The 26,872-nt window shown below is 51.9% G+C and overlaps 1 protein-coding gene across 1 annotated transcript; it reads left to right on the top strand.

The window, feature by feature from the left end:
* The first annotated feature begins 9,059 nt into the window (after window positions 1–9,059).
* On the top strand, window positions 9,060–19,052 carry RP1L1 (RP1 like 1). Its single transcript, XM_036314028.1, has 3 exons — window positions 9,060–9,680; window positions 12,131–12,266; window positions 13,921–19,052. Exons 1-3 carry the CDS (start codon window positions 9,072–9,074, stop codon window positions 19,050–19,052), a joined length of 5,877 nt encoding a protein of 1,958 aa, XP_036169921.1. The 5' UTR covers window positions 9,060–9,071.
* The last annotated feature ends 7,820 nt before the right edge of the window (window positions 19,053–26,872 follow it).

Consider the following 26,872-nt stretch of genomic DNA (forward strand, 5'->3'; position numbering starts at 1 on the left):
GGCATGTTTGGAGAAATTTATCAGAGGAGGTTCTGATGCTCAGCTTTCCTGAGCCACTTGGGTGCCATGGGATGTGGTCAGGACCCTGCAGGAGCTCAGAGGATGGCTGGGAAGCTGTGATCTTGGTGACTGAGGAAGCAGACCATTAGTTTCAGGCTAAATGAATCCCAGTCAAACTGCAGGACCCATAGTAGCTATCTTGTAATGATGAGAAAACTGTAGGAAAATTAGCAGTAAGGCCACCTGGGCAGAAATATGGAAGGTGCCATATTTAATGGCATCGTGGAGCTTCTGTACCAGCTCAGAGTGTCTATCTCCAGCTTTCTTTTATGTGAGAGATAAATAAACTTTTACCTGGATTACGTTATTTTGGGAGGAGGGACTCTGTTACTTGTAGCTAAGGCAATTTCTGATACAGCAGTCATCTTGGGATCACTCTAGTTGTATAAAAGTTGTTCAAAAGTTGTTCTCTAAGTTGAGCTGAGATCAGACTCAGTGTCCTAGGAAAGCCCTGGCCATTGTTAACTCCCAGTTCTGCCCGCTAGGGTCACCCCAGAGAAATCCAGTCCCTTCCTTCTCTCCAGCATTGACTTACTCATCTTGATGTCTTTGCTCCAATGCTTTCAGTTGCAGTTGTATGTTTGTTGACCACAGGCCCCCTTAGTTGTTTTCTAGCTGCTCAGGCCCATGGGCAGCCTGAGGGTGTGTGTCCTGTCTGTGCACTTCACAGAGCCTCCCAGCTACCTCCAGCCTATGGCAATTGTTGGATTCCCACTGTCCTTGGCTGTTCCCTCCATGCACTAGCCCATGGTTGGGCAAGAGAAAGCTTTCTGCCCTGGAGTTATCCTGTCCCCATTTATTACTGTCTTACTCAGGGGTTCTCAAACTACGGCCCATGGGCCACATGCAAATACAAATATTGTATTTGTTCCCATTTTGTTTTTTTTACTTCAAAATAAGATATGTGCAGTGTGCATAGGAATTTGTTCATAGTTTTTTTAAAACTATAGTCTGGCCCTCCAACGGTCTGAGGGACAGTGAACTGGCCCCCTGCTTAAAAAGTTTGAGGACCCCTGCTCTTACTCTTTGTGCACTGTACTCTTCACCTTATTCTTACCACTGCATGATCTCACGGGCATCATTTATTCAGCAGTAGGGACAGACCCAGAAGCACTTACTGCATACAAGGAGCTCAGACATCCCACTTTGCACATTCCACATTGCATTTTAAGTCCTGTAAATCTAGGCCATCTCATTAGCCTACTTCCCTTGTTGATAAGGTATCTAGAGAATATTAGCAAAGTCTGTGTGTGTGTGTGTGTGTGTGTGTGTGTGTGTGTGTGTGTGAGGGGGGAGGGTGTTGGAGGGGGGAAGACAGGAAGATACTCTAATGCTGGTTTTGTTTTGTTTTTAAACAGGGTTTCCAAGGATTTTAGTTCCTCTGTCAATCTCAGGGTTCTTCCAGTCTTAAGTCTCTTTTCCTGAGTTGTAATGGATGTGCCCTTCCTTTATCACCACAAAGAAAGGGAACCATTTTTGGAAAACTTTTCCCAGTAGTTATAGGCTGAACTAGAGACAGAGTCTATATTAACAAACAGGAGCTTTTTTCTTCTTCCTAAGCCACACCATCAGCATATACTGGTCAGCCCAGAGCTCCATGGTCTTTTTCTCTGTTGTCCCTTCTCTTAGTTTCCTAATCTCCAAGGACTACATCAAAGGTTCTTTTATGTGTTGATGTTGAAAGTTCTAGTCTCTTGGAAAATTTCTATTACACAACACAGTGTTATCAACTATCATCACCATGTTTTACATTAGATCCTCAGTCTTAGATAAAAGGTTCTTAACCTGGGCCTTGTGGATCTCTGGAGTAGGGGGCTCCTATGGGTGGGTTTCAGAAGCCTATGAAATTGTATGCAGTATTTTGTGCATATGGGAATGTGCTCACTTTTCTGGATGGGGGCGTTCTTCATGGTTTTCACAATTGTGAAAAAGGAGGGTTTTACCTGGAAATTTTTAAGAACAAATGCCTTTGATCTTTTCTCAAGAGGTCTTCCAGATTCAAAGGTAATCATTTATAGCACAGCCTCATGTGCTATCTTTTCCTACAAACTCCTAGTGTAACCTCAGCAGCCCTTTCGTTTAGCACCTTTGGTTTATGATTAAAGTAACTGAAATGCAGAGAAGTCAAGTAGATGGCCCACAGTCATCAGCTAGTTGCTGGCAGAGCCAAGGGGGCTGAGCCAGGGACAGTCATGTACCAAAGGGTGAGTAGTTCTGTTTTCTCCCCTGGATTATAAATTCCATGGAGCACGAGCCCATCTCTCTACATTGGGCCTCATTCTCTGTGTCTCACCAAATGTCTGTCACATAATAGGCATCAATGTTTGTGGCTAGGTTACTTTATACCAATTAATCAAAAGTCATACTCTCATTAGACCCTCTTCCCTCTCCCTCTGTTTACACTGTTTCTGAATCCACCACTCAGAACCTTGAGCCCAGGGAGTGCCCGGTCTGCCTTGTGGAGCCAGCGTGGTGTTTCCCTCACCCCTCACCACTTCTGCACCCAGCTTTGGGAAGTCTTCATCCACCAAATTGCCTTTCTTAAAGGACAATTCATCCCACTAGCTCATTTTTTATTTTTCTATTTTACTTACATTTTTATTGTGGTAAAATATTCAAAACATAAAATTAACCATTTTAACCATTTTTAAGCACACAGCTTGGTGGCATTAAGTGCATTCACATTGCTGTGCAACCAGCACCACCATCCATCTTCAGAACTTTATCTTCCCAAAGTGAAACTCTGTACCCATTAAACACTAACTCCCTGTTCTTCCAACCCTTGGCCTTCACCATTCTACTTTCTGTCTCTATGAATTTGACTACTGAGGTACCTCACATAAGTGGAATCATACGGTATTTGTCCCTTTGTGTATGGATTATTTCACTGCGAATAATGTCTTTAAGATTTGTCTATTGTAGCATCGTCACAATTCCCTTCCTTTCTAAGGCTGAATAATATTCATCATATGAATGTACCACATTTGGTGTCTCCATTCGTCAATGGATACTAAGGTTGCTCCTACCCTTTGGCTATTGTAAATAATGCTTCTATGAACATAGGGGTGCAAATATCTGTTCAAGATCCTACTTTCAATTCTTCTGGGTGTGTACCCAGAAGTGGAATTGCTGGATCACATGGTAATTCTATATCTAATTTTTGAGTAGTTGTTATACTAGTCTCCATAGCAGCTGCACCATTTTATATTCCCACAAGCCAAATTTCCACATCCTTGTTAATATTTGTTGCTTTCTGTTTGTTTTTGTTCTTAAAATATTCACCCGAGGATATGTTTTTATTGATTTTAGGCAGAGAGAGGCCTGGAGAGAGAGAGAGAGAGAGAGAGAGAGAGAGAGAGAGAGAGAGAGAGAGAAATCATTGATCAGTTACCTCCCATACATGCCCTGACTGAGGATCGAACCTGCAACCTAGGTATGTGCCCTGTCTGGAAATCAAACCCACAATGTTTTGGTGTACAGGACAGCATTCCAACCACCTGAGCCACCTGGCCAGGGCTGGGGTTTTTTGTTTGTTTGTTTTTTGGTGTGTTTTTTTCTTCTAATAATAGCTATCCTGATGTGTGTAAAGTGGTATCTTATGGTCCCCTCCTCTTTCCTAGAAGTCACACTTACCCGTTTGATCATCATGACATGACTATCAGGTTACAAACTTGCCTCAGCACCGTGGCTTTATCATGGATATGTGTACAGCCTGTGCTTGGCTCTTGGTCATACGGCATTCCACTGACTTTAACACACATGTTTTCTCCCCATGTTTTAACATCTCTGAAGTCAGGATGCTCCTAGCTATAAATAACGTGTCCTTATCTTAGTTTGCCACCATTTTTTCTTTCTTCTTGGCACATAAAATAGTGTTGTTCCTTGGCAAATTGGAGACACTAAAACGCAGTGCTGGAAATGGTCTAGACCTCATATTGCCTATGTAGACCCGGGTGGCAGTGGAGGACCCTGTGAAGGGCCCAGCCGCTGCTAAATAACAGCAGTCCTGGTGCTCTCTGAAGGCTGCATGTCATAAGCATTTTCTTCTGGGGACATGTACTATTCACGTCACGGTAGCTGTCCACGTGTAATATCAATCACCCTTCACAGTTCCAGCCACGACACTCCCCCCTCCTTCCGGCTCAGTCCCTCTTAGGTTTAGCCTTATTGTCATTGCCTTATAGTTTTCTTCTGCCCCGCCCAGGCTCCACCCTGCCTATAGACTTCTCTCACTGTATTTCTTCTTTTCCTGAACCCATCGCTCTTGCTGCCTGCTCCTGCCTCCAGCCTCTCACCCTGGCCTCACTCATTTCCAGGGCTGGTGACAAAGCTATTTCCTCCCCTGCAGGCCCACCCTGCTCAATTCCTCCCACTGCCCCTGTCACCTTTCGGAGCATTTCCTGTGACTTCTATTTTTTCCTCCTTTTGCCCCTTAGTCTGTTTTTCTCTGCTTCCCTCCCCCACCCACAAACAGCTGGGATGCCTTCTCCGCTTTCTCGCCCTGCTTCCTCCTGAAATCCCCTGGCAGCCCTCTCTCATCCTTTGCGGACCTACATCAGTCCCACGATGCTCTGACTGTGCTGTGGACCCTGGAGTTCGCTGGGACCCCTTTAGCACCAACGATTCACCCCCGAGTCCCCACCCCCAGTCTTAGTGCTCACCTATTCCCTGAGCTCCTGCGTGGTTCAGTCCATACCTCCTGGCACCCAGGTAACTCGGGAAAGCTGAACATAGAGCCTCCTCTAACCCACTCTGCCCAGCACACCTGGATGAGGCCCTATCCCAAGTGGGCGTGAGGAGTCCAAAATGAGGTCTCCTTTAGAGCTCAGTCATGGGGTGGCTGAACCAAAGCTTTCTGCTGTGGGAGTGTCTCCCACTTTATCTGGTGGTGGGACTTTTTCCCACCACCATGGGTACTTCCCCACCAGACCCCAAGCTGGGAGGGGAGAGTGGAGAGCTGGGAACCAGACCTTCCTTGCTGTCCTCCATCTCCAATGCCTTCTTCTCGTTGCCCCTTCTCCATGACTCCTTGCACTCAGGAGTCAGGCTTCTCACTTTTGTAGCCTTCTCTTACTGTCCTCATTCCCGCTGAGTGTTAATGGGGGAAGGGCTATCTCCCGTCTACGGTGAGTGGGGTTCTTGACCCTGTGGCCCACCTGGTTCATGATATGGCAAAGCGGAGCTAAATGGACTCAGGGCGTCCTCTCTCTGGGCCAGGCCTGCTATCTAGCCTACGTAGCTTGTCTTGTTAAAGAGGTCAGGTCCTTTCCTGCTCCTGCTTAGGGAGAGGAACCTCATGATTTTATTTTGTTGTTAATCCTCACCTGAAGATATTTTTTTCATTGATTCATTTTTAAGAGTGAGTGGAAGGGGGAAGGGAGGGAGGGAGAGAGAGAGAGAGAAACATAGATGTGAAAGAGACACATCTATTGGTTGCCTCCTGCATGCACCCCGAACAGGTCCTGGGATCAAACTTGCAAACCAGATACATGCCCTTGGCCAGGAATTGAACCGGCGACCCTTCTGTGTGAGGGCCGACGTTCTAACCACTGAGAAACACTGGCCAGGGTTGAACCTCATGATTTTGAAAGGAGAAAAAGCACTGAGGGAAAAACCGATCCATGCGGCTTCATGTATCTGCTGACCAGAGGGCCTGTGGTATGTTCTCTTCTCCCCCTACCCTCACTGGCATGTAGGAATGGGACAGTTGTCCCCTATGGGGACACAGTGGGAGGATTTGTCAGGGGCTTCAGAGCTGCATCCCCTCTCCCCTCTTTTGCCCCCAGGGGCCTTCTGCACTCAGAAATGCAGCTTCAGAATCTGGGAAAGGCAGGGCACTCACTGGGGCTGCCCCTCGCCTTGTGTTCTTTCCTGTTTCTACCCAAATCCATGAAGCTAAGGAGAGAGTTGTTGGCTCCTGTAACTGAAGAGCCCAGCTTTCTAGTTTGGGTTCTGCTCTCCAGTCTCACTGCACCCAGGCGCTCAGCCAGATCACCAGACTCGGTTTCCTATTCTTCATGTGGCATCTTTTTCTGGGTCCATGAGGCAACCCTTGGGGGGAGGTCTTGATCCTGTGGCCCTCCTGGAGGTCCAAAAGGAGGTCGCCTTTAGAGTTCAGTCATGGGGGTGGCTGAACAAAAGCCTGGCTGCAGGGCCAGTGCCCAAAAGAGCCCCCCCCCCCCCCCCCCGATCCTAGGAACTGCCCGGGGCATGCAGACAGTCGGGGCAGGAGGTGGGGGGGCAGTGGGGTCTTGGCTGGCGGGCTTTTCAGGGCTAACACTGGAGCAGTCCTGGGTGCACTGGGGCAATTGTCAGCTTGACCTATAATGACAGCTGCCTTTTATTTCTCCTTTGTTTCGCCATCCTCTGTTATCAGCCTCCTCCTTTAGTGAACTGTTCTTAGATCAAATATAGGGACCTCCTGAGTTTGCTTTTGTCAGTTATTAGCCTTGCAGATGGCAGGGGACCAGGGCTTTGGGTTCTGCTGTTGAGGCACCTGGGGCCAGAGCTGACCTTGTAGTGTCTGTGCTGCTTCATCCTCCCTGGGGCGCTCACCACACCCTAACAACTCCGAGGAGGATGCACTCACCTGCAGTGTGCCTGCTCCTGCAGACAGTGGCTCTTCCCACCGCTCCCTCACCCCTGCCTCCCAAACTGCTCCTCACTCCACTCTTCTGCTGGGATGACACTGAAGGACACAATGAGGCTGGGGAATGTGGTGATTATGGGGGACATGGTCCCCTAATGTTACTGTGTCCCCCAATGTCATGTCCCCCAATGTTACTGTGTCCCCCAATGTCACTGTGCCCCCACACTATCATGTCCCCCACCAGCATCCCTGTATCCCCCAATGTCCCTTCTTTTTCTTCTTTGTCCCTCTAGGGGGGCCAAGAAGAATGCTCACTGTCACGAGTAAAAAATAAAAATCCAGTGGGGAGAACAGTTAGTCCTGCGGGCAGGCACGTGGAGCAGCAGCACAAGCAGCTGCAGGGCTGTGAGCGGGAGGTCTGAGACAGCGGCTTAAAGGGATTAGTGGGGAGGGAGGAGGCTGGAGAAGCTAATTATAAAGTTGGTGCCAGAGATGAGAGAGGATTACAAGGCCTCTTTGTGCACCAAGGTTTTGAAAATGAGAGAAGAATCCTTCCCCCTGAGAGGAATGGGGTAAAGAGGGGAGGCAGGTAAGGAAGGGAGATGTGGGCGCTGGAGGAACTGTAAGCAGGGACCATGGCTGCGGCAGGCACATTAGCGAGGGTCCGGCGTGGTCTGAACCACATGGAAGCAGGGACGGCTCCTCACCGGATCATAATTACTCAACTATCAGCTTATTGGCAGGCCTGGGCTCTGTAGGAGGCTCTGGGAAACACCTGCCTTATTAATCAGTATTAATTTCCTGGGTCCCTGCTATGTGCCAAGTTTGGGGCTGGGTGCCCCGGGGAGCACTGGTTTTGCCTCCCAGGCCTTGGGGTAGATGGCCAGGAAGGATACAGCCCAGGATGTGGAAAATGCCGGGGAACCATGCTGAACATGGGAGTTGCTCCACAGTTGGGAGCTGGGGAAAGTTCCACAAAGGAGGGGAGCCCAGGCAGGGTGCAGAAGGGTGGGGTGGCCTGAGACAGGCAGTTGGATTGGAGTGGGGACTTCCTGTAGGAAAGAGCAGGAGCTGAGAGGCTTAAGGAGCAGACCTGTGAGGCCTCGAATTGTGGAATAAAGGGTCTGAGCTTTTTCTGCAGATGCTGCAAGCCTCTTGAAGAGCTTGGAGCACAGGAAATATCTAGGTAAAACCTGGGTTTCAGGACAACTTGGCCTGCAGGTACAAAGGACAGAGCATGGTGTGGTGACCTGGAGAGAAAGTCAGGCTTCTGCAGGAGTTCCAGGTGAGGCAGTGAGCGCCACACAGTGGGAATAGAAATGAGTGGTTGGACAAATGGTCTTGACCTAACCATGAAAGGCCTGAGCCCCCAGTGTCCATGCAGTGGGCTGGGGTACTCACTCCGGGGTTCATCAGGCATCTTCCAAAGACTTTGGAGGAATGGGAAGGAGGGCATTCTTTTCATAGAAAAGCAAACATCACCATATAATGGAGAAAGCACACAACATTGAGTGGTGACATCCTCTTTGTGTTACAAGTCTCCTTGTCTGCACTCTGGTCCCTGAAGGGTTTGGGACCCTCTCACCTAGTAGTTGAAGGATGAAAGTTCAGCTCTCCGGGCATCCCCCAGGGCCACACATGAGACTTGGCACTGAGAGAGTGGGCAAGGTGCCCAGGCCTCCTGACTGCTTGCCCTGTGTTCTTGCATCTGTATTCTATGGTCTTCTCCTTATTTACCCACCTCTTTAGGAGGTAAACCCTAAGGTATTCAAAGGAGTTCAGGTGGTAGAGTCAAGTAAGAGAAATAGCAAGAGGAAGGAAAGGAATCAAGATGTATTGGTGCTTGCTCTGTTCCCAGTGTTCTATCTGCATAAACTCACTTATTTGTTGTAACTACTCTACAGAGTGAATGTGGCTGCATCGAACAAGCAGGTCCACCAAACACAGAGCATGTCATTCACCTCCTGGGTCACATGGAGTAAAGGGGGGGTGGTATATAATTTGAACTCACATCTATCCGATGCCAAGCCTTTGGCCTTCATTCTATTCCATCAACATGGATTAACTTGCCCTGCTGGCTTGGCTAAGTGGTTGACCTTTGACCTATGAAGCAGGAGATCACCGTTCTATTCCTTGTCAGGGCACATGCCTGGATTACGGGGGTCAATCCCCAGTGGGGGGTGTGCAGGAGGCAGACAATCAATGACTCATCATTGATGTTTCTATCTCTCCATCCCACTCCTTCTCTCTCTGAAATCAATAAAAATATTTTAAAAAATGAATTAACCTGCCCGTACAGAGCAGAGTGGAACTTCCTGCCCAAGCACCTTTGTCTCGAACAGGAGAGAGGAAATGACGAATCTCTGGGCTACTCTCTGACTCTCTTCCTCTGATCGATTGCAGCTGCCTGGGGCTCCACGCCATGAACAGCACCCCAAGGGATGCCCAGGCCCCAAGCTACCGCGAGTGCCTCCTGCCTTCTGTGGCCCGGACCCCCTCTGTCACCCAGGTCACGCCAGCCAAGAAGATAACTTTCCTCAAGCGAGGGGATCCTCGGTTTTCCGGGGTTCGCCTGGCTGTCCACCAACGCACCTTCAAGAGCTTGGGCACGCTGATGGATGAGCTCTCCCAGCGCGTGCCCCTCTCCTTTGGGGTGCGCTCCGTCACCACGCCCCGAGGCCTGCATGGCCTCAGTGCACTGGAGCAGCTGGAGGATGGTGGTTGCTACCTCTGCTCCGATAGGAAGCCGCCCAAGACCTCCACTGGGCCAGGCCGGCCGCAGGAGAGAAGTCCCTCTACTCAGCAGTCCCAGGATGTCGAAGACCAGTGCGAGGGGCCAGGAATATCCTCTTCCCGGAAAAATCCTAAAACCCCAAGGAGGATAATGTTGGTTAAGAATGGGGACCCTCGATTCCAGCAGACAGTGGTCCTCAGTCACAGAGACACCAGGAGCCTGTCGGCTTTTCTCAGCAGAGCCACAGGCCTTCTGCACTTCCCCGTGAAGCAGGTGTACACGCCCAGTGGGGAAAAGGTAGGCTGTCAGGCATGTTGTTTTCTTTAAAAATTTCTCTGGACCTCAGAGCAAAATACTTAGATGGGATGGGGAGGTCATCCTTAAAAAGAGGGGATGTTGCCCGGCCGGTGTAGCTCAGTGGTTGAGTGTCCATCTATGAACCAGGAGGTCACTAGTTCGATTACATGCCCAGGTTGTGGGCTCAGTCCCCAGTGAAGGGCGTGCAGGAGGTAGATAGATGCTCAAGATTTTTCTCTCATCATTGATGATTCTCTTCTCTCTCTCCCCGCTTCCTCTCTGAAATAAATAAATATATATAGCTGTTGTCCTGCAGCTAATGAAAGTAGATAGGGTGGAGGCGTTCATCAGTTAATCAGACAATTGTTATTCATATTATTAGCTATCATTTAGCGAGCCCCAGACACTGCCTTGCACACTTTCATGACTTTCTTATCCAATTCTCCTATTATCCAATCTATTGCGTGAGAGTTCAGTGCAGGAAACAGAAACTACTTGATGTACCTTAAGCAGAAAGCAGTTTAATACAAGGCATCAGGGGGCTTCCAAATCTTCAGACATCTGGAGGGATGAAGTCTGGGCTACAGGATGGCTCTGAAACTCTGCAGGGAGCTGCTGCCTCTGCCTGGAGCTGCTGTGATCACTGAGCTCAAGCTGGCATCTCGGCTGTGGCATCCAGGCTTCTGAAGCTGAGGTCTGGAAATAGCCACATGTGCACCTTGGCGCACAGGGGCACTGGAACGCCGGCTCTGATCATTGCTGCAGAGCTGCCACCATCTCTGATAATGTGTTTAGAGCTTTCTAAGTTCTGCAGGACCGGGACGCACACCAGAAAGAGAGTGGGTTAGACACTGATGAATCTAGGGCATAGCCTCCACCACACCGACTCACGAGGCAGACAATATTATCCCATTTGTGGAGATAAGAAAATGGAGGCACAGAGGTTAAGTCATTTGCTCACAGCTGTATGGCTGGGAATGATAGGGCCCGCCTTCATGATTTCAGAGTTGTGCTGTAAGAACACTTCTGAATTGTGGTGCATTGGCCGTGCTCTAGCACGTGCTGCATGCAGATGTTACAGACAAATAGGACTGGGTCCCTACCATCAATTGGCTACAGTTGTGAGAGAGAGAGAGAGCAGGTGCAACATAAATTAATTGGAGGAAAAATTAGCATATTTCCATATAGACTTACTACAGAACTATTAGCGTTTCTGTAAACAAAGCAACTTCATTGCTCCCGGGACAGGCTGTGTCACGATTATTTGATTATTGGTTTGCGGGCTCTCCACTGGATGCACACTCTCAATAATATTATTTTTTTTTTCCTCATGAGTCCTAGACCTCTACCTCTTTCTAAAAAGGGAGCATCATTTCGCCTTGAATTCTGCTTTCTTCCTCGGGAAAGTCTGATTTTCTAGAAGCATGGCTACATCTACCATTGGTAGAGTTGGGTCACCCACATTTGCATTCGTGCGATGGACCAGAGATCTGAACCAAAAGAGAAAAGTACCTGGTAGTTTGAGACCAACTTTTGATGAACTGGGTTGAGAGATCTGGTGGACAGCACACTGAATGTCATCGTAGGAGGAGAAGCTGCAAGCGTTCTCTCTTTTGTTTCCATTTCCTTGTTAATGAACATACCCTTCTAATTTGAGAGAATGAAAAAGAGCAGATTCAGCACTTTAAAGACGGAACTAAATTCCCCAACACTGCTCGTTACAATGTAGTGCTATAAATAGTGCAAACCCTCAGATATGCAGGGGCCTCGGGAGCCAGGTGAGGTTTTTCTAAAAGCAGGGACCTGTTTCCTGGAATGCAGCCCAGCACTGATGTTGCCCACTCAACTCCCAGCCCAGGACATCCAGCTGGTGGGCCTGTGGCTGGGCGGGAAGGGGACGACAGGAGCCTGGAGAACCCTTCCTTGGAGGAGACTGGGATGGAAGGGCTCCCTGTGCAGAGAACGGTGCCTTGCCCTTCTCCACTCCACGAGGGGCAGAAGCAGAGGCGACGAGCTCAGATTACACTGGAAAAACACAGATCAAACCCAAGAGAGGGCTCTGCCTGGGAAAAGGTGGAATAGTGAATCAGGTCTCCATATGGAAGCTGGTTGCTTTAAAAAATGCCTATTCTGGGGGGTATGAGTGTGGGCAGGGAAGCAGACCAAAGCTTCATGAAGTCTTTTCTAGCTGAAGCATCCAGCATAACCTCTAATCCACTGCCTCTTACAGGAGGGTGTAGGTGGAGAGGAAGATCAGGGGGTAGGACCTCAGACCCGCACTGGTTATGGCAAATGAATGGAGATCCTTCCCTTGGATCTGAAATCTGGGGTGAAATGGGCCAACATCAGCAAAGGGCCAGAGAGAGGGATTCTTTCTCTACCTGTGTCTCCCTGAGCAGAAGGGAGGTTCTGCAGACCAGACTTCCTGACTCAACACTCTCCTTCTTCAGGTGGGTTCTCTGAAGGCTCTTCTGCGCAGCCCCTCGGTGCTGGTGTGTGCCGGCCATGAGCCCTTCAGACCTCCGGAAGGTGCCAAAAGAAGTGGGACTGGAACTTCATCGGGGCAGACATCAAGGAATAAAAATGGTGAGTGGGTGTTGGAGTTTCCCCAATGTGGTTTGCACTGGATGGTGGATCAGGAGAGCTGGGCAGATATTCCTTCTAGATAATTTAGGGATCCTGCCTTTGGCACCAATTGTTGGACAGCCAGCTGTTTGGGGTCTCTCTTGCTTCTTCTTCCTCATCACATCACCATCAACCTAGACTGGGTTGAGCATTTGACTGGGGTATGAGAGAGGGAAGTGTCGTATTTAGAGATTAAGGATTAGGAAGAGATCTTCTACTCTCAGTTTCCAGGATCTAAAATTAGCTTTATTAAGGACTGTGGTGGGCATGAGATTACCGAGGCCATGAGCTATAGGTATGTGGCATTTGCATCTTTTTTTTTTTTTTTTTTTGCATTTGCATCTTTTAAGGGCCACGACTCTCTTAGACAACAGTGAGGGCCAAATGGGCTAAAATGAATGATACCTTCAATCATCTATCCAACCCATCCGTCTAAACATCCCACCATATCCATCCAAAGACCTACTATATGCCAGAGTTTAGGCTTTGTTATTTTAAAAAAACAACACAACACATTCTTTTGAAAGCACAATTCACAATTATAGAAGAAGAGTTTCAGCGAAGTTATTGGAATGGCAATAGGCAAATTTTGGCAAGTCAACAAATAATATCCTTTGTGCAAAGCTGTTGAGACATAACAATAATGGTGTCGGTGATTGCCGCATGCCAGGCACGGGAGCTACCGAGACCCCTTAGCCACGGCCGCCCCCTGGAGGAGCCCCCTTCTCATTCGGTGCTTATGAAAGAGCAGTTTTACGAAACCTCCTCCTGCTCAGGTGCACTCGCGGTGGTCTGCTGTTTTGCTGGCCACAGGCCCACCCTCCACTAGCCCCTTCCTCTTGTCATGTGTCAGTTCAGGAGATGAAATGAGAAAGCGCTAGGGCTGCATTCTTTCTTGAGGCTCATTTCTTTCTGTCTGCAGGAGCCCCTTCTCCTCCTTTTTTATGGGGGTGGGGGGTGTTGGCTTGACTATCAGGACCTGCTATTGTGTGTCCAGGTCCTCCTTGCAATCATTTATCAACTCCAAAGCTTGATGAGTGTCAGGATGATAAATCACCACTAATAATTGCAAAGCATTTTACAGTTTGCAATCAGGTGCATATGCAGCAGCTTATTGATTTTACTTCTGGGGGTGTGCGGGCGTGAGCAGGGCTAGGAGTTAGCGCTGGGTACTGCTACTCTGCCGGCTTCCCCTGCTGTCTACTGAGAACCCACTTTGTGCTAGTAATTCTGCAGGAAGTTTTGTTTGTTTGTTTGTTTGTTTTTAGGAAGTTTTTATATGCATTGCCTTGCATTGTCCAAACACACTTCCAAATAGATACCGTTATTCCTATTTTACAGGTCAGAAAAGAGGCTCTGCCCAAAGCTACACAAATAGGAAGTGGCAGGGTTGAGACTGAATTCAGGCTTCAAGTTCAACTCATTTTGCTATGCAGGTTCACAAACAGCTGACTGGGTATTTGTTCTAGAATGGTTTCTGCCCTGCTGTGTGGTTTGGAGGTGGCAGGGTGTTTAGGTGTGAGAGGCTCCTGTCCAGCCTTTTTGCTCCTGCCCTAAAGCTCCCCCAGCCGCTCACTATCTTTTCCTCTTTCTCTTCCTCTGCATCGTGTGCCAGGGAGCTGGGGCCCCAAGGCCAAGCCAAGCATGACCCACTCGAGGTCCAGGCTGGGAAGCAGGCCGCAGCGGTCTTCCTTGCTGTCGGTGACGGCTGGTCTCGGCGAACCCCTGGTGTCCCCGCATCACACCAGGGTGGGCCCTGCTCCTGACCGGCACCCTCAGGACATGCCTGCCCAGCTGGGTCCGTTGGTGGCCCGTGATGGCGTGGAGAAGAAGGTGCACTTGAACGAGGACGGCAGCCTGTCTGTGGAGATGAAAGTCCGTTTCCACCTACTTGGCAACGACATGCTCCTGTGGCCCAGGAGGGCCGGGAGGGCCAGTGGGCAGGGCCTTGTTCCCAAGGAGGCAGACCCCCTCCACTGTGTGTGGGAGGGCCACCCTGCAGGCTCCTCGGAGCCTGGGACAGAGGGGCTGGGGACCCGAGAGGCACGATGCACAGAAGCCTGTGAGCGAGGCCAGTGGCAGCCAGGGTCCGGATATGAGATCTGGACGAACCCTCTGTACACTGCCCAGAGAGAGGGGACGGCCTCCTGGGGGAGGTCCCGGTTGGCCCAGCACTCCCCCTGCAGGGGACCCTGGAGCCGAGGGATGGCCGGCAGGAAAAGAAGCAGCCAGGACAGCGGCAGCCCTGCCTCCAGTGACAGAGCCCCCGAGGGCTCTGAGCCAAACTCCTGCTGCTCCAGGTCCCCAGAGGGCAGCATGGGCAGCTGTGCCCTGCACCTGGCCTCCGGGGCTGCCCCCCAGAGAGGATCAGGGTGGGAAGCTGGTGGCACACCCCAGGCTGCTGAGGGCCTGGGTCCAGAGGGAGCAGGGCCGGGCAGCAGGGGCCACCGCTGCCTGGAACCCAGGGCCCAAGGCGCGGCAGGTGCTTTTTCTGACGCCTCAGCGAGTGCCGGGGCTCAGGAGGAGTCCAGTGAAAGGGGTGAGCGGCACCAGGGCCACGCCAGCAGGACCAGGCCGGTGACTTCTCCACAGAAGGCCACCCCCGGAGCAGGACCCTGTTCCTCTACTGCGAATCCCTCGTCTTTGAGGAACGAGGACCCACGGGCAGAGGGGAGTGAACAGGACACTGGACCCCCGCAGGCCAGGGGTGGGTCTGGGAGGAGACTGCCCCTGGCTTCTAGCCGTTTGGGCTCTGGGGACACTGCAGAAGGCTATTCCCCGGCCTCCACCTGCACCTCAGCCACAGGCAGGAGAAGAGAGCAGGAGAGCAGAGCCAGTGCCATGTCCTCACCCAGCATTTCTGGCCTTGGCCGAGGGGCCCAGAGAGGCCGCCCCAGGCAGCACCACAGCCAGAGGCACACCCTCTGCCCGCTCAACTCACCTGTGTCCAGGCCAATGCTGGGCCCCCCCAGCACAGGCAGGCTCTGCCCAGCCCACCCAGCACCACGCTTTTCTGGAAGCTCCTCTAGTGCCAGGAACCCGGCCTCCCGGGACCCAGGGCCACCCTCCTTGGCCTCCCCAAACTCCCAGGACACACGAGAGGTCAGCAGTGTCCCCGTTACTCCTGTGAGCAGTTCGGACTGTGCTTCCAATTTCTACCCCCCATTCTCTCCCTCTGCCGAGACCGAGTTCAGGTCACACTCACTCTCCACCACATCCGACCCTCTCAGCTCCCCAGGAGGTGGCCTGGGAGGAAAGGCAGGGGGCAGCCCCAAGGCTTCCCGGCCCTTGAGCCTGCCAGTTGGACAGCATGAGGGGGGCAAGCCAGGACCCCCCCGAGGGAGGTACGGCTCACAGATGGGCACACCCCGGGCCTTCAGGGCCCCTGATGGTGAGATGCAGGCCTTGCTGGCCCCCCAGCCTCAGGGCAGCCAGGGGCCCCTCTCTGAGCCCTGCTTGGTGTGCAGTGGGTACTGTCCCACTCCGCCCAGGGCAAGGCCCCCTGTCAGGAAACACCCTTTGTGCAGCAGCAACAGAGACCACAGAGACTACGGTGCTCACTGGGCCCCAGGGGCCGCCGAGCAGGGGGAGGAACCGCTAGATGTGCAGCGCCCAGGGCCCCCCAGATCTCAGTCAGGGGGCAGGGGAACAGCAGTCAGAGCAGTGAGAAGGGGCAGCCCCAGCCCAGGTCCCCGGCCTGGGAGAAGGCTCCAGGCGCAGGTCACTAGTGGAGGGGAGGGCCTGGAAGAGCGAGAGGACAGTGGTCGCGTGACGCTGGGTGCTCTGCCCCGGGCCTCGCCAGAAGCCGTGGTCCGTGGGTGGCTAAGCAACATCCCGAAGGAGCCCGTGCCCTTGAGCTACGAGATGGTGGATGACAGCATGGAGGTGGCTGGGGACGGCCCGGAAGGCCCCACGGAGGACCCTGTTGACACACATCCCCCAGAAGGCCTGGAGGAGCCCATTCAGGTCAGACGACTGTCCCTGGAAGGGGCCGCCAGCGAGAAGGCAGACCCAGAGGGAGCCCTCCCGGTGACTGGTGACGCTGGTCCCCAGCCAGGAGAGGGTCCTCCTCCCAGCAGAGCTGCGGAAGCCCCCGAGGAGGCTGGAGCAGGTGAAGGGGCCGCTGGGGACTGTGGTGGGAGCCAGTGTGTGCTTCCCCGCAGGGTCTCTGTCTCCATACAGATCATGAAGGCGCTGATGGGCTCCAAGCAGGGCCGGCCCAGCAGCCTGCCCGAAGTGTCGGGCCCGGAGGGCAGGAGGCTCGGCCGCTCTGCCCGGGCCCTCATCACCTGCCTCGCCAGGCTCCACTTCTTCAATGAAGATCGTGGGTCTCCCACCGGCAAGGCGAGGTGCACAGACTCCTCTCGGTACCAGGAGCTCCTGAGCACCTTGCAGGCCTCGTGGCCCGGGTGTGGCCTCGGGCGGGGCAAGCTGGACTCGGGCCCCCGGGGGTGTGGCAGGAGCCAGGCTCTGTCGGGCCTCGGGCCCCACGCTGTGACTGAGGCCTTCACACCAACGTCCTCATCCGGCGTGGATGTCGGGAGCGGTTCTGGAGGTTCGGGGGAGGGCAGCGGACCCTGTGCCGTGGACTGTGCCCTGGTCTCTGAAAGGGGAGAGCTGCCCTCGGAAATCCCCTACCAGAGGCCTGACTCCAGAACCACAGAGAACCCAGAAGAACCGGGAAATCATGAGTCGATTGGTTCCATGGCCTCTTCAAGTTCCCAAGTGTGGGCTGGTGCCACCAGGAGGGGTGAGGCAGGGGGAAGCTGCGGGGAGCAGGCGCGGGGCAGGGACCTGGACCAAGTAGTTGAAAACAGGGTGCAAGGAGAGGCGGTGCAGTTAGAGAAAACGCAAGAAGAAAAAGAAAGAGCAGAACCGCACGGAGAGGGTGTCCGTGGATTTCCAGAAGAGGAAAGAACCACCGGACAAGACTCAACAGGGGCTGGCTCCCAGGATGGGGCAGGTGCCCGGGAAGATGAGAGCGTGCAGGAAGAGGAAGCAGGAGGAGGAGAGCCTGACTCCGCCGCACTGCACCCTGCAGGAAGGAGAAAGAGGACCCTTGGCGGCCTCACTGAGAGAGACTCAACTGCCAGTGGGAGTCAAAGCAGCCCCAATGCTGAGCCTGGTTTGGAGACGCTGCCCAGAACAGCTGGCTCCGACCCTGAGCAAACCCAGGCCAAGTCCACCCAGGGGGCTGCAGAGCAGCGCACTTCTGTGGCTCACAGAGTGTCTCCGGACCCTGACCCCCTCTGGGTGTCCAGGCTGCTGAGGAAGATGGAGAAGGCCTTCGTGGCCCACCTGGCCAGCGCCATGGCTGAGCTCCGAGCCCGCTGGAGCCTGCAGAACAACGACCTGCTGGACCAGATGGTGGCAGAGCTGCAGCAGGACGTGAGCCAGCGGCTCCAAGGTAGCACCGCAAAGGAGCTCCGAAAGATCCAGAGCCGGGCGGGGAGGAAGGCCCCGTGGCCTCCCAGGGTAGCCCTCAGGTGGGAGACATCCCTGCAGACAGAGCAGCGCAGGAGTCGCCTCCAGGGCCTGCGCAACCTCTCGGCCTTCTCTGAGCAGACCCGGGCTCTGGGTGCCCCCTCCCTCTCCTTGGATGATGTGCCAAACCTCAGTGGAGCCCTGGGGACCCGGCTGGGTGGGGAGGCCGGCGGGGAGGAGTTCTGTCCCTGCGAAACCTGTGTAAGGAAGACAGTGACTCCTGTGTCCCCGAAGGACATGATGGGCATAGCCAGGGCACCCATTAAAAAGGCCTTTGACCTGCAGCTAATTCTGCAGAAGAAAAAAGTAGGATGTGCTAATGGGGAGACAGCAGGGATGGCCCCTGAGAAGACAGGGATGGAGGTGCTTCAGAGAGACCCCTCAGGGACAGGGACTGCCCAGGTAGCTGATGGAGGCCTGGAGCTGGGGTTAGGCCGGGGCCTTGGGGCAGAGGAGGGGGATGAGGATGTGGGCAGAGGTGAAGGTGCAGGAGGAGAGGAAAAGGAGGAGGCCACTCAGAAGAGAGGAGGGAACACAGACCCCTGTGAAGGCCACCCCTTGGAGGCAGTGGGGTGGGTGGAACAGGATGCCGGTGACCAGGGAGAGATCAGAGAGGCGGGCTCCGGGGCGGAGCTCAGTGTGCAGAACGAAGTCTGGGGAGGTGCTGACCGAAGTCCAGGAGGACAGAATGACACCAGAGAAGACCAGGATGTGGAAGGAGAGGGCCAGCCCAAGTCGGGAAGAGGAAATCTAGGCGAGAAGGAAGGGAGTCCACAGGCTGGCCCCAGGCAGGGCCGGTCAGGTGAGGCTTCTGGACACAGCAGCCCAGACCATGATGGGGGCCCCACACCACCCTCTGCCTCCAGTGGAGACACCCCAGGCCACAGGTCAGGCCTCTTCTCGTCCAGAGCATCATCTCTGGGAAACTGCTCTCAGCTCTCCCAGAAGGGCTCTGAGGAGGGGTCTTCAAATGGAGACATGAGCACGTTTGGAGATGAGCCCAAGGGAGTCCCGGGCTCCGAGAGAAAGGGCACAGGTGTGTCTCTGGAAAGCTCCACTTCTGCACGAGAAGGGCCCTCCTTGGGCTCTGGGACTCCAGAGCGAGGGACAGATGAGAATCTGACTCCAGAGCCCAGAGCAGTCCAAGGCTCTGACTTAGGAGCTGAGACGAGAGTTAAAAGTCTCCCTGGGACAGAAATTAGGTTTGGCAACCTCGCCATGGACAGGACCCATGGCTTTGGCCAGGACGACTTAGATTTCTAAAGATTCAGCTTGTGAGGTGCCCATGAGTCGGCAGCTCTGCTTTTATTCGTGTATTGTCTACAAACCTGAGCGTGGATCAGCCCCCTGGCGACGTACAAGGAGCGTGGGGGAAAGATCAAGGACATGCCAAGGGCACAGCCACACCATGCTGTCCTGGGTTCTAAATTCTGGAGCTTCAGAGGGCCCGCTGGCCCTCCCAGGCACTGTGTGAAGGTTATCTCAGCTCCGCCCTGTTGTTCCAGGTCAGCTTGCCCCTCCATCTGCCTGCGGAGCCCAGGGGGATGGGACTGCTTGGCAGAGCTCCAGGAGAGTTTTTGTTTGTGTGTTTGTTTTTTGCGAGCAAGTGTTTCTCTCATTCTTTTGTCTATTGATCTCCTGTTATTTTTCTCCTTGGCCTCTCTTGGCACTCACCTCGTTTGACTTTGAGGTGCTTTTCTCTAAGTCTTGAATATATTTGGTGACTCTGCAGATGTGCAAAAATTCAGGGAGAAGCAGATAAATTCAGGGTCATTGGACAAAGTTTGTTCTTAGTGTAAAAGACCAAGTGCATTTCCTTTTTAAAAAATATTTAAATTGATTTGGAGGAGAGAGAGAGAGAGAAAGAGAGAGAGAGAGAGAGAGAGAGAGAGAGAGAGAGAGAGAAAGACATTGATTTGTTGTTCTACTTATTTATTCATTCAATGGTTGATTCTTGTATGTGCCCTGACTGGAGATCCAACCCTCAACCTTGGTGTATCAAGATGGGATCATGCTCTAATCAACTGAGCTACTTGGCCATGCTTCTTAACTTACGTATATATTTTTGGGTAATGGAAACGGTGAAAAGGGGGAAAGAAGGAAAAGCAGTCACCTATGATCCCACCACTCAGAGATAACTTGTATTAGAGGTTTGATTTTTTTCCTATCAAATGGTTTTTCTAACCATTTGATGGTGGATGCCATCCTTATACACTTCTTTTTTTTTTTTTTTTTTAAACTTAACAATGTAAGCATGTTCCCTCTTTATCTCCAGATCTTTATAAACCTACTAGAGGCCCAGTGCACAAATTTTGTGCACTGGGGGGGTGGGTCTCTCAGCCCAGCCTGGGCCCTCTTGCAGTCAGGAGCCCTCAGTCAGACATCCTTAGCACTGCCACAGAGGTGGGAGAGGCTCCCGCTCCTCAGCCATGAGCCCGGCTTCTGGCTGAGCAGCGCTCCCCCTGTGGGAGTGCACTGACCACCAGGGGGCAGCTCCTTCATTGAGTGTCTTCCCCCTGGGGGTCAGTGCATGTCATAGCAACTGGTATTTCAGCCGTTTGGTTGATTTGCATATTAGCCTTTTATTATATAGGATTTTAAATACCCGAATAATACATTATCTATACTGATAAAAGGGTAATATGCTAATTAGACTGGATAGACTATATGTTCCAGACAAAGCTACAGTGGTGGGGGCCATGGCAGAGGTGGTTAGGGGTGATGAGGCCAGCAGGGGAGCAGTTAGGGGGTGATCAGGCCAGCAGGGGAGAGCAGTTAGGGGTGATCAGGCCGGCAGGGGAGAGTAGTTAAGGGCAATCAGGCTGGCAGGGTAGAGTGGTTAGGGGTGATCAGGCAGGCAGGCAGGTGAGCAGTTAAGAGCCAGCAGTCCCAGATTGCGAGAGGGATGTCCAACTGCTGGCAGTTGTTTATCCCCCGAGGGGTCCTGGATTGGAAGGATGCAGGCCAGGCTGAGGGACCCCTCCCACTTGCACGAATTTCATGAACTGGGCCTCTAGTGAGAATATAAAATACTTTACTGCATCATTTCACTCTTGTCAACCATTCAGATGGCTTCCATAATTTTTTAAAAACGTTTTTCCCCCCCTGAACTGCAGATAATTTTTTAGGATAGACACCCAGGAATGGAATTACTGGGTCTAAGGATATTGACTTTTATTGGAGGCTCTGGATATCCTGCCACCAAACTGTTTTTCTGAAGGCCTGTCCTAACTGACATCACTTGGCCCGACACCCTCTCACCGGCGTTTGGTCTAGTCGTTAAAACGAGAAATTCTTTGCTAACTTCATGGGAAAGAAGAGTATCTCATTTTAATGGGGTGTTATTTTATCATTACTGAGATTACAGAGTTTTCTATGTTTTTACAAAAGCTATATGCATGTAAGTTATGTATATGCCTCTTTTGCCCATTTTTCAACTGGAATCCTATCTTTTTTTTTTTTTTTTTTTTTTAATGAATTGATTTCTATGTGCCCCTTATAATACTTTTGAAATTCTGTTTATCATTTTTGAGATTTAGAAAATGCCCTTTCTCTGTACCCTTCTATAGCCAGCCTTGGCCTGGGTGCCATCTGGGTAGGAAGCTTGGTGATGGGGCTGAATTTCTTTGACTCATACATGACCATTTTATATATTGAGACTGATGAAAACAAGAATAGCTGTTGTTCACTGGTTATTTAAATGTAAACATTAATAATAAAAATAAACAAGTAATCTATAATAATAAAAGGGTAATGTGCTAATTAGACCGGACAACCTTCCGGACGATGCCGGGGCTGCAGCCGTGGGATTGAGGAAGCCGCTGTGGCTGCAAGGGATCCAGGCAGCCGCTATGGCTGCAAGGGCAGGATCCAGGCTGCTGCCGCGGCTGTGAAGGCCTACTCTTGCATGAATTTCATGCAACAGGCCTCTAGTAATAAATAAAACAAATATTGGGCCTGGGCTGTGTCCTCATGCCTGCAGTCTTCATTCCTCTCTGCTTCTGAGTGCTGCAGATATTCTTTCATGCCTGCCTTCATTCCTCTCTGCTTCTGAGTGCTGGAGATATTCTTAATAAAACTTGACATGTTTTTAAAATTTCTTTGCAGGTGGTTCTTTAAAGTTTTTACATTAAAATTGCATCTCTCTCTATAGGAACTGGTACCTTTGCCAGAAGCTCCCAGTGGAGCAGATTGCACTGTGGGTTTGGTTTAGATATGGTGATAGGCAGGGATGTCCAGCACTTAGTGGACAAGGAGCTCCCACTTCTTCTGCCACCTAAGTCCCCAGGAAACGCCTAAGAGATGTTCCAACCATAATCTGCTAATAACCCCCAAATGACAGAGACATAATCCCCAAATGACAGAGACAGCCATTCCTGGCACCTACTGATCTGGCACTAAGTGGTAGAGAGAATGCAATGGAGAGACCACTGCTTGTTCCTGTCACTTCAGCCAGCCCCTGATGCAAAACTCAATTCATTCGTCACTTCAAGCGTTGCTGAAGTATCAGTAGTTACACAAACATTTTTAGACAGAGAGTTCTCCTCGAACTATGTGGAACAGGGGAGTAAGTGGTGGTGGAAAGAAACCAAGCTCTTCCTCCTGGCCTTGTAGCTGGTGGGGCTCAGAGATTCCAGCTCCAAAGCACCATCTTTCTGTGGCTGAGGATTAAAGAGCAGGGCCAGATCCCAGGCCCAGAGATTCTGACCTTATGGGTCTGAATTAGGGTCCCAGCCCAGCTACTTTGTCAAACTCTCAGATGTGTATGATGTTCCGTCGAGGTGGCCCATCCCTGATTTAGTCCAGCTTCCTTTTTTCAGGTAAGGAAACACCCATCTTGCGAAAGAGAAGTGCCTAAATCACACAGCTGGATAGGTGGCCAGGCTGGGACTGGACAGCAGGTCTTTCTTTTTCTATTCCTCTCTTCATAGTCCCCCTTCACAAAGCATTGGGTGGCCCTGCAGAGAAATATAACAAACAGCAAACCTGCCCCTTTGTGCCCGTCCAGCGTAGCTCGGTGGCTGAGCATCAACCTATGAACCAGGAGATCATGGTTCAATTCCCAGTCAGGGCATATGCCCGAGTTGTGGACTCAATCCCCAATGTGGGGCATGTAGGAGGTAACCAATTAATGATTCTCTCTCACCATTAATGGTTCTCTCTCTCTCTCTCTCTCTCTCTCTCTCTCTCTCTCTCTCTCTCTCTCTCTCTCTCCCTTCCTCTCTGAAGTGAATAAAAATATTAAAAAACAAAAACAACAATCACCTACTCCTTTGTAATCCAGACCTGTGCTCCCCCCACCTGCACCTCCACCTACCCTTGTCTTTGCCCCAATTCCTTGCGTCCGCATCTGTCCCTGTGGCCCAAGCTCTGTCTCCAGAAGGGCCCTGCTAAGGTGCCCAGTGGAGAAGTCGCCTGCCTTTAGTCTGTGAAGCCCTCAGTGCGGTGCAGCTTGCAAGGGGTCATGTCCTGAGAGGTTTCCAAACTAAGCATGGGCCAGGTTTCCCCCTTCACTTTAATAAACATGCAAACAGCCCCAAAGCTTCGCTAACAGGGACAGCTCCACTCAGGAAGTTCTGGTTCAGTGTGTCTGACGGTGGACCCAGGGATACATGTTTCAAGGAGCAGCTGGAGGAAAACCCACGAACCCCCACCCCTTTCCAGTTGCCTGCCAGACCATTAGCTTTGCTGTTCTCCCTCGTTATGTAGTCTCCCCAAGGGATAGTGCAGGTCAGTATCAGTCAACCTCTCTCTCTCTGCCTCCCTCTCCTGAGAGGCAATTAGGGTAGGTAAAGCGAAGTCTCCCTCTGCCGGCCCCCTATCAACCCCCAGTGTCCACAGGCACAGCCAGCAGCCCCGGCCACTGGTTGTCCATAGAACTCACCTGGGGCAGACATGGACCTGGGCCACCAAAGTCCTCGAGTTTATGCCCTTACTCACCAGCTACCTGGCAGACTGACCTAAACCTGTTTCATGACTTCCATTGAAATGGGTCAGGCATAGCCTCCTGGGGTAACTGGCCCACGGTTTCAATCCTCCATCCATTGATAATTCCCAGCATCCAAGTTGAGCCCTGAGCCCCAGGATCCAAGCTGAGCCCCAGGATCCAGGGGAAGAAGGCGGCTGTCTCATGATGCTCCTCCGCTGGGCCAGGTCTTCACCCGCCCATTGCTTCTGTTCCCTTACCCCAGACAGCCACCTGTGCCTTCGTTCCTCTGGGTTTATAGAGACCTATGTTCTCCTGGGTTCTAAATGTTTAGACCTAGTTGGGGTGTTCACAGCCCAAGGCATCCAGTTTGTCAATGAGAAGACCCCCACTGAAGCTCCACAGGTCAGGAAATGGGCCACCTCCCACTGCTGCTGCCGTCCCTCCTCCATTTTCATCTAGATCCCCCTCCAACTCAACTCACTGCTCCCGCCACCCTCTTGGCCTGGAAATCACTGCTGGTTGATTATGTTCCAAACTCAGGGACTTTGTTCAGTCATCACCTCCCTGGACGGAGGTGGACCACACCCCTAATGACACCCCTCTGCCTCTGAGACTATGTCTCCTCCGCATGTCCCTCACTAGCCCAGCTCCGGCTCCTGTTCTTTGCCTACACTTTGAACCTGAAACACTGGCATCTCCCCACCCTCAGCTCATTGCTCTCGCTCCCCTTCATGTCCCTGGATGATTGCTGCTTCTGCTCCTACGTTTTGACTCGTGACTCCCAAATCCAGGGCTTCAGCTTCCAGCCCAGAGCAGAGCTCTTCCCTCTTCCTCAGCCCATTCCTCTCCCACATGCTCACCTGACACCACCAGCATCTATCCTAGACTCATCTCTCCCCTCACCACACTGTGGCATCAACAGCATCCATCCTAGATTCATCTCTCCCCTCACCACACTGTGGTACCAACAGCATCTGTCCTAGACTCATCTCTCCCCTCACCACACTGTGGCATCAACAGCATCCATCCTAGATTCATCTCTCCCCTCACCACACTGTGGTACCAACAGCATCTGTCCTAGACTCATCTCTCCCCTCACTATGCCATGACATTGCCAGCATCTATGCTAGACTCATCTCTCCCCTCACCACACTCTGGCACCACCAGCATCCATCCTAGACTCATCTCTCCCCCACCATGAGAGTATGATGTGGATAAACCATTATGGACACTTGAATGGGCAAGGCTACCATCAATTTGACTGTCCAGGAAAGCGCCAGGTAGACAATGACACTGGGCCTGGGTCTTGCCTAATAAGCTTTGGTGAGAGATGAGGGGAAAGGCATTCCGGGTGGAGGTGATGGACAATAGGAGCAAAGGAACAGAGAGGTCAAGCATGAGCTTCGATGGTGAATAGTGATAGTCAGGGTCTCTGAAGTTGAAGGTATGTGAACAGAGAGAGTATGGACATATACAGGGCCCCATAGCACTTAAACCTCTGGGCTCCAGGATAGCCCTGACCTTTGGCCAGAGGCATCAAAACAGTCCTGGGATTAATTTGGGCTGTTGCCTTTCCACTGGGCTCGAGCCCTTTCTGTGGGAATTCAGCTCTGTCTGGGTGCCTTTCAATGGAGGGTCTACTTTGTGCTTGAAGGTGCAACTTCCTCCTATCCACAAGGAAACCAGCAATCTTTCACTGCGTTCCTAAGGCGTATCTGGAAGAGGCTTTTATGTACATTGTCACCTTTAATACTTGCCACAACCCTACAAATTTTTCTGATTGCCACTTTTGAATGAAGAAATGGGTTTAGAGGTGAGTCGCCCGAGGATGTACAGCTGGTACATGCGAAAGCCTTGATTTGTACCCAAATTTGACACTCCTCGGCCTGGGTTTCTTCTTCCACACAACCTGGCACCAAGCCCCACATTCTGAGGGTCTTCTTGTCTTGCACCCTTGGGCTGGGCTTTGAGCCCCACGAAATCCCCTTGGAGCCCCATTGCCAAATGCCGGTTGGTGTAGCTGTGCTCTCCTGGGCTTGCACCTCTGGCCACATTGCAGTGCTGCCCTTATCTGCTGGGCTGAGTCTTCCAGGTTCTTATATATTGTCCAGGCTGGTGTCTCCTAACCCCGGAATCCATCTCCTAGGGGACATCCCTGATACCTCCCCAGCCTCTGCCTGATAAGGAACAGGGAACCTGTGGTTTTCCAGCTCTGGGAAGCCTTGGGAAAGCACTGAACATGTTTGTCAGAAGGCCTGGGGGAACCGGGGTTACTTGGCATGCAGGGGCCAGGATGCTGAATGCCCTGCAGCACGTGGGCCAGTCTATCACAGGATGGGAAGTCCCACCCCGAATGCCACAGGGGTATTTTTATTGCTGCATTTTATAATCGGGGAGACTGAAATTCAGGAGCAGAGTGGCTCCCCCATAGGCACAGGGCTGGGAGAGAATCAGCATCCTTCTCCTGATTTCTGTCTCTCCTACTATCCCCCAGAAAGATTGAGGCTGTTTCCTAACATTCCAGGCTGCTTGAGAACACCCTGCCTCAAGGCAAAGGGATGAACTGGGGAACAAAGCTTCATCAATCACAATAGTTCCAGGAAAGGACAGACCCGGGGAGCAGATACTCCCCAGGTGCCCTGGATGGAAGGGTGGAAAGGGTGAGAGTTGGAAAGTGATTCATTTCTTGGAAAAGGCTGAACCCCACATCCTATTTTGTTCTGCCCCAGCATGAGAAGCTTTTCCTGGGCCTGGAGACAGGCCCCAGCAGGACAGGCAGCTCTAGAAAATGTTGGGGACCAGGGCTAAAGAGAACAGCTCTTTGGTTTACCTTTAGGGAGCAACAATCCCTCTCCCCCAATGACCGCAGCCTTCCACGCACACCTGGCCTTCCCAAATACATATCAGAGTCAAACCCTCAAAGAGTTCTGAATTTGAGGGGTGGGTGAGGGGATAGAATGCCTACATGATAAGCCGAGCCTAGTCCCTCTTTGTAAACCCTTCTATGCCACCAGACAGTGCCCAGTTCATCCTGGCTTTGAAGATGGAGAGGATGATTTCTGCCAATGGGTTCATTGCCATCAGACGTCAGAACAGCACCATGAAGGCTGATTGTGAGAGGGCTCCCTGCATTCCTTGGGCTGCGTTTCAGGGC

Source organism: Myotis myotis, unplaced genomic scaffold, assembly GCF_014108235.1.
Source record: "Myotis myotis isolate mMyoMyo1 unplaced genomic scaffold, mMyoMyo1.p scaffold_m19_p_6, whole genome shotgun sequence".
NCBI classification, from domain to species: Eukaryota; Metazoa; Chordata; class Mammalia; order Chiroptera; family Vespertilionidae; genus Myotis; species Myotis myotis.

Bases quoted from the DNA above. Each gene is read 5' to 3' on its own strand.
- RP1L1 (XM_036314028.1), top strand. From the start codon at position 9,072: ATGAACAGCACCCCAAGGGATGCCCAGGCCCCAAGCTACCGCGAGTGC. The intron at 9,681-12,130 runs GTAGGCTGTCAG...CTCCTTCTTCAG, and splicing joins ACACGCCCAGTGGGGAAAAG to GTGGGTTCTCTGAAGGCTCT. The intron at 12,267-13,920 runs GTGAGTGGGTGT...ATCGTGTGCCAG, and splicing joins GACATCAAGGAATAAAAATG to GGAGCTGGGGCCCCAAGGCC.